The 6,000-nt window shown below is 55.9% G+C and overlaps 2 protein-coding genes across 2 annotated transcripts in view; one reads left to right on the top strand and one right to left on the bottom strand.

The window, feature by feature from the left end:
* Positions 1 to 1,056, bottom strand: part of DDC (dopa decarboxylase (aromatic L-amino acid decarboxylase)) — a 75,872-nt gene extending 74,816 nt beyond the window's left edge. Inside the window, exon 1 of the mRNA XM_012650638.1 lies at positions 973 to 1,056. The gene's annotated coding sequence lies outside the window, so the exon portion shown is untranslated. The remainder of the gene's footprint in view (positions 1 to 972) is intronic.
* Positions 1,057 to 5,022: 3,966 nt separating this feature from the next.
* Positions 5,023 to 5,789, top strand: LOC105815464 (secreted frizzled-related protein 1-like). Its single transcript, XM_012650625.1, has 2 exons — positions 5,023 to 5,265; positions 5,307 to 5,789. Exons 1-2 carry the CDS (start codon positions 5,023 to 5,025, stop codon positions 5,787 to 5,789), a joined length of 726 nt encoding a protein of 241 aa, XP_012506079.1.
* The last annotated feature ends 211 nt before the right edge of the window (positions 5,790 to 6,000 follow it).

Here is a 6,000-nt window from a genome sequence, read left to right on the forward strand (position 1 = left end):
CAGGGCTCTGCTGACAGCATCTCTGAACTGGCAGCCGTGGGGTCCTGGGCTGTGCACAGGGATTCTCGCCCAGATGACGATGCCAGCCTTGGCTGGGCATGGCGGCTGCTGCGAGCTTGAGCCATCTTGGAAGCCCAGAGCCTTCCCGGCTGGGTCCAGCTCTGCTCCCCACTTCCCAGCTGTGATCCATCCCCAGCATTTCCCACCTCCCACATTCCTGCCCGCCCTCTCCCATCCCTCCAGACCCTACTTTCTCATCTCCAAGAGGCTCCGATGAACCCTTCATGTGAGCTTAGTACAGTGCCTATGACTCAGCAAGTGCTTAAGAAATGCAACTAGCTTCTGAGGGAAGGGCAGTCAGCATGGCAAGCCTGCAGGACAGATCTTTTAATTCTCGAGTCACGCCACGTAGGCAGACGCTGAATTTACCTGTCAGTGGACTGCACCATCTGTCAAAAGGGGAGAAGCCCCACAGAGCCACAGATGTTATGAACATAAGGGAAGTGTCCGTATTTATTAATCACCTCCCATATGCTGGGCATTTTCCATAATTATGGGATTTAATCCTCACAAGAACCTGACAAGATAGGTACTATAAAAATCTCCACTTTACAGAGGAAGAAACAGAGGCTCAGGGGAATGAAATACCCGACGCCGCCTTGGTGGTACGTGGAAGAGAGTGGTGGAATCCACGTCTGACCTGCATTTGCTCCTGAGCCGCAGTTGTGAAATCATTCCCAGCTCCTCACCACACGCGTGTTCTGGGTGAGCACCCAAGGACACGGTCCCCACGGGGCCGAGAACTCTGCCGGCCTCCAGAGCGAGAGAAAGCCCCGGGCCCGTCGCAAGCCCCATTCCTCAAGCGAGTTAACCTTTAAGCAAACATTCAGTACCGTGGGGCCAGAGAGTCAGGGTACAGTGTTGTTGTCTCCAGCCCTTACGATCTGATTAAGTACAAAGCCGGAGACTCACCTGCTGGGAGTCCTAGTTCCTCACAGGTCTCCTCTCCTTTGTGGGGTCCACCAGCGTCCGGGACCGCTGAGGGGTGCTCAGGAAGGTCACTCACTCTTCTTGCAACTCTGACCCCACATGTTTCCCTGTTCTTGCATTTTCAGCCTTATGTGTGGTTAAACATTAATTTCTGGTGGTGATAAAGCTCGAGGACATCTTGAGAAATCTACAGGGTTCCCAAAAGTCGCCATACATACAGAAAATAGGAAATTGTAGCTAAATGTACCTTTATTTACAAAATATTCACTACAAAGTTTTACAAAACTGTTCCTTCGTTTGGAGACTTTTGGGACATCCTGCAGAAGGAATCGCTCTTCTCTGGGGAACCCGAGAAAGCTCGCTCTGGAGCGCTGTTCATCCCGGCCCCTGTAGCCTGGGTCTTTCTTCCTACACAATCTTATGCACGTCCTACATTGTCCCAAACAGACCCAGTTTCCATTTTTCAGCCCCATCGATTCCAGCCCCACAGCAGTGACGTCTGAAGGCAGCCCCCAAACTGCGCCTGCACATCTTGGCAGCGTCGAAGATTTCCAGGCTGATGAACCCCAGTACTCCCTGCCTTCCCCAAACCCACTGAAGTGATAGTTGAGATGCGTGAAACAACCCTATGAGTGGGATTTGGACAGATTTCTAGAAAAGCCAAAGTGGATAGAATATCATTAGAGCACAGGGCAAAGCTGAGAAGGCGACACTGAGAACCTGCAGGGGAAACGTCTGGATCCTCCCTGGCAGACTCTCGACGGCCCGAGTGTGGCGCTCTGCAGGGACCAGGAGTGGAGTGGGCGCGAAGCTGTGCTCCGGGGAGCTCCTTAAGGGACGGGGCACAGGGCAGAGGGAGCTGCCACCAGAGGCTTCTGCCACAGGCTAGATGCAGGGGCAGCTCTTTGAGTTCTACCCTGCGAGGCAGGAACAGGCTGGGGGGATGAGGGGCCTAGGATTCCTGCCGTTAGTCCTGGAACCTCAGAGAGAAGCAGAGTGACACTGAGGAGACTCCAAGCCTCTGCAAGGGCCACCGGAGAAAAGAGAAAAGAGAAGAAATGGCAAGTCAGCCCTCCAGCGACACAGGCCCAAATGCTGCACGTGCCCACGAGCTGAGGCCTGAAGAAGCAACGGTCCTTGGCAAGGGGAAGAGCAAGGGAAGGGCCTTGCACAGGGAACAGCGTCTGCAAAGGCCCCGAGGCTAGGGAAGCCTGGTGTCTCCGGGGCCCGGAGAGAAGGCCCACCCCAAAGGACCAAAGTTGGGGGTCTTGCAAGCTATGTTACAAAATTTGCATCCCCTCAACTGCAATGGAAGGCATTGGAGTGTTTCTGGAAAGCAACGACCTCAGCTTATTTATGTTTTAAGATCATTCTGGCTCTTGTGTGGAAAATGCATCATAGGGAGACAGGAGTGAAAGTGTTTCCACTCTCCTGGTTTGGAGGAAAGTGCAGAAATCCAAGGAATACGGCAGGAGTTTGGGGTGGGCTGCGGGAGGGAGAGGGTTGAGCGAAGCTGTGCGTGCGTGTGCGTGTGCGCTTGTACACGTGTGTTGCGGGGTTGCTGGGGAGGAGGGCGGTTGGGGAGAGGGTGTGACTTCCCAGTGGTGAAGCCAACGGGAGACGGTGATAGTGGCGGACTGAGAGGAAGAAGACTCAGTACTGGGTTGGGGCAGACGAAGGACACAGGAATTTGAAGAATTTGGGAATTAAATTTTAGATACGCCCATATCATCTGGGTGGAGACGTCCAGTAGACCTTTCCGTATATGAGTTCAGGCTCAGAAGACAGGTCTGGCCAGGAAATAAAGTTATGGGTTGAAAGTGTCTAGGTGATATTTGAAGCACTAGGACTGGAAAAAGTCATCTATAGAGAAAAGACAGCATGATTTTAAAATTTACAAAAAAGAAAAGAAGCAGTAGTGTCGTTTGGGCCCACAGTTTCTCTCCCAGTAGGCAAATCTACACAGGAATTGCTGTCTATGCCCACAGCAGCTGTTTGCAAAATTCCTGTCTTTCTCCTTACAGGCGTGGGCTTTATGGTGAGGCTTCAAGCACCAAAGAAGAAGGCAAGCTGCAGCAGGGGGTCTCAGCCTCGGCACTTGTACTGGGGCTCTCCAGAGAGTCAGAAACGATAGGATATAATACAGGTACGTAGGGGAGATTGATTATGGAGGCCAAGAAGCCCAGCTACAGGCTAGAAAACTAGGCTAGTGGTGTGATTCTGTAGTGGAAAATTCCACTGCCAGGGCTTCTACCCCACTGTCTTCCCTAAACAGCTGTAAACCGTTTGCAACAACTCCTGCTAAGGTGAGATAAGACAGGAAGACATTCCATAGGATCTCTGTACCTGGAACTAAGGGTGCTCCAGCCCCTGCCCCCACTGAAGAATGACCTCCTTGTAACTATGCCCCACTTCCTCACTCGTTAACTGTGCCCCAAGCAAAATGTGTAAAAGACTGATATGTTCTTTACTCGGGGCTCAGAATTTGGGAGGAAAAATCCCCCTCTGAGCCCACCAGCGTATATAAACCTGTTTTGCCATATTTCTGTGTGCAGCTCGGTTTGTTCCTGGTCAACTCTGCTGTAACATTTGGTTCCCTGACCGGGAAACCCGAGTGCGCTGGCCCTTTAAGGCCACCGGCTTGGGATGGGACGCCGGGCCCCTTAGGACTGAGAGAGAGCTTGGGGATACTGTCCTCTTCACTCGGAGGGGCTCCGCCAACCGAGCCCAGGATCGTCCTGGACAGCGGTAAAGTACTGGCGACCAGGCAACCGGGAAACGACGTCAGACGTTGGCCGTGGTGAGGTCCCGGGACCCTGTCCAAAGGTAGCCAGGCCCGTCTCAGGACGGAAGAGGAGCTTGATCACCTCCTAAAGGAAAGGTTAAAATTCCCAGGGGGGGAATGTAAAACCTCTGTCTGTCCCAGGAAGGTTTAAGGTTCCCCAAAAGCCGGGAGGGAATGTGATAGCCTGTGTGTGTGAGCGTGAGTGCTACAGCTCCACGGCCAAAAGCGACGGAGTCTGACTGGGTCCCAACCTGCGGTTCTGTGGCAGCTTCATATGGCATAACGGCGACTCACCCTCCGGAAGGAGAGTGACCAGGCCCAGGGTTTATACGGGTGCACCTTCGCCAAGACGTGCCTAAATCCCCGCGAGGGGAGCAGCCAGGCGGACATCTGACAGTAAAGCCCCTCCTTGTGCGACACCGATCAGTAGGACACCATTGTGTGGGAGGGAAAGAATCTAAGCCAACTGTCCTTAGGTATACGATCAAAAATTTTAGGAAGGGATTTTCAGGTGACTACAGAATTAAGATGTCACCACATCGCCTCCAGACACTCTGCGAAGTAAAGTGGCCTTCCTTTGGAGTTAGGTGGCCCGATTCGGGCACCCTCGACACTTCTATTATCCAGGCAGTCTAAAAACAAGTTACAGGCACCCCTGGACACTCAGATCAGTTCCCCCATATCGATTCCTGGCTAGGACTTGCCCAAACTCTGCCCCCTTGGGTCCGGTTCTGTGTAGAAAAGGGTCAGAGTTAGGTCCTCTTTGCTCAGAAGCCAAGAAAGTCTCTTGACCCCAACGTCAAGGCGCGACAAGTTCACCAAGGGCCACCGGAAGATGAACTCCCCTTGCCTCCTCCATACAATCCCGGTGACCCAACTCCCGGACCCACACTGTTGGCACCGGACACTGCGCCACCCTCTGACCCGCCGCCCCCGGTGCCTCATGAGCCGGCTAAGAAAGCTCCGGTAGGTCACCGTCTCTGTTCTGCCCAGAATCCAACTCCCTCCCCCCAATGGCCGGTCCCTGAGGTCTGAAATCAACTCCGGGTTGCCGATGTGGGGCTGTCCAGCAGGGGCCGCCGGTACTCTATCATCAACCCACCTGGGAGGCCTGTCGGCGACTTCTCCTGACCCTCCTCAAAACTGAGGACAGGCGCCGCATTGCCGCAGGGGCCCGGAAATGGGTTCAAGACAACGCACCAGCGGCCATCTTCCATCCAGAGACGTGGGCGCAGCAGCAGCCCCAGATGTTGCGCCTACGCGGCAGCCCCAAGAGTGGTGCCGCCGCCTCTGCCCCGCGCCCCGCGCCCCGTGCGAACTCCCGCTGTGGTGGCTGCGGCAGGCCGAGGGACGCCACCGGCCAGACCAGGCAGGAGTGCGCTGCCGCGGAGCGGGGCAGGGCTGGAGATGGCGCCTTTTGTCCCCGGAAGCCCTTGGAAGTGTGCGGCGGGCGCGCAGACGCGGCGGGCAGCCCCGACGTGGAGGAGCCAGTGCGCAGAGCCGGCGGGGGCCGCGGGCACGGTGTGGGGGCCACCGCCGGGCCCGCCCGGGCCTGCTGCTGGCGCTGGCGGCCACGCTCCTGACTGCGGGCTCAGCTAGCGAGTACAACTACGTAGGCTTCCAGTCGGGCTTCTACGCCAAGTCGCCGCAGTGCATGGACATCCCTGCGGACCTGCGGCTGTGCCACAACGTGGGCTGCAAGAGGATGGTGCCGCCCAGCCTGCTGGAGCACGAGACCATGGCCGAGGCGAAGCAGCAGGCCAGCAGCTGGGTGTCCCTGCTCAACAGGAACCGCCGCATGGGCACGCAGGTCTTCCTCTGCTCGCTCTTCTCGCCTGTGCGCCTCCACCGGCCCATCTACCCGTGCCGCTGGCTCTGCGAGGCCGTGAGTGACTCGTGGGAGCCCGTCATGCAGTTCTTCGGCTTCTACTGGCCCGAGATGCTCAAGTGTGACAAGTTCCCCAAGAGGGACGTCTGCATCACCATGACTGCGCCCAATGCCACCAAAGCCTGAAAAGCTAAAAGGTTTTGCGGAAATGAACATCGCTTAATTGTTAGAGGTGGCCCAAAAGGTGCACTGGACCTGAGATTGTGTGACCCAGGAGGAAAAGTGAGAAAAGGATGCAGCATGAGGCCACCCTCCTGGCAGCGGGACTCGGGATTCCTGTGTCTACCCCGGGGCTCAGTACAAAACCTGAGAGGGGACCCCGCAGGAAGGGGACACT

The sequence above is a fragment of the Propithecus coquereli genome, unplaced genomic scaffold (genome assembly GCF_000956105.1).
Source record: "Propithecus coquereli isolate 6110/MARCELLA unplaced genomic scaffold, Pcoq_1.0 Scaffold336, whole genome shotgun sequence".
Classification (NCBI taxonomy): Eukaryota; Metazoa; Chordata; class Mammalia; order Primates; family Indriidae; genus Propithecus; species Propithecus coquereli.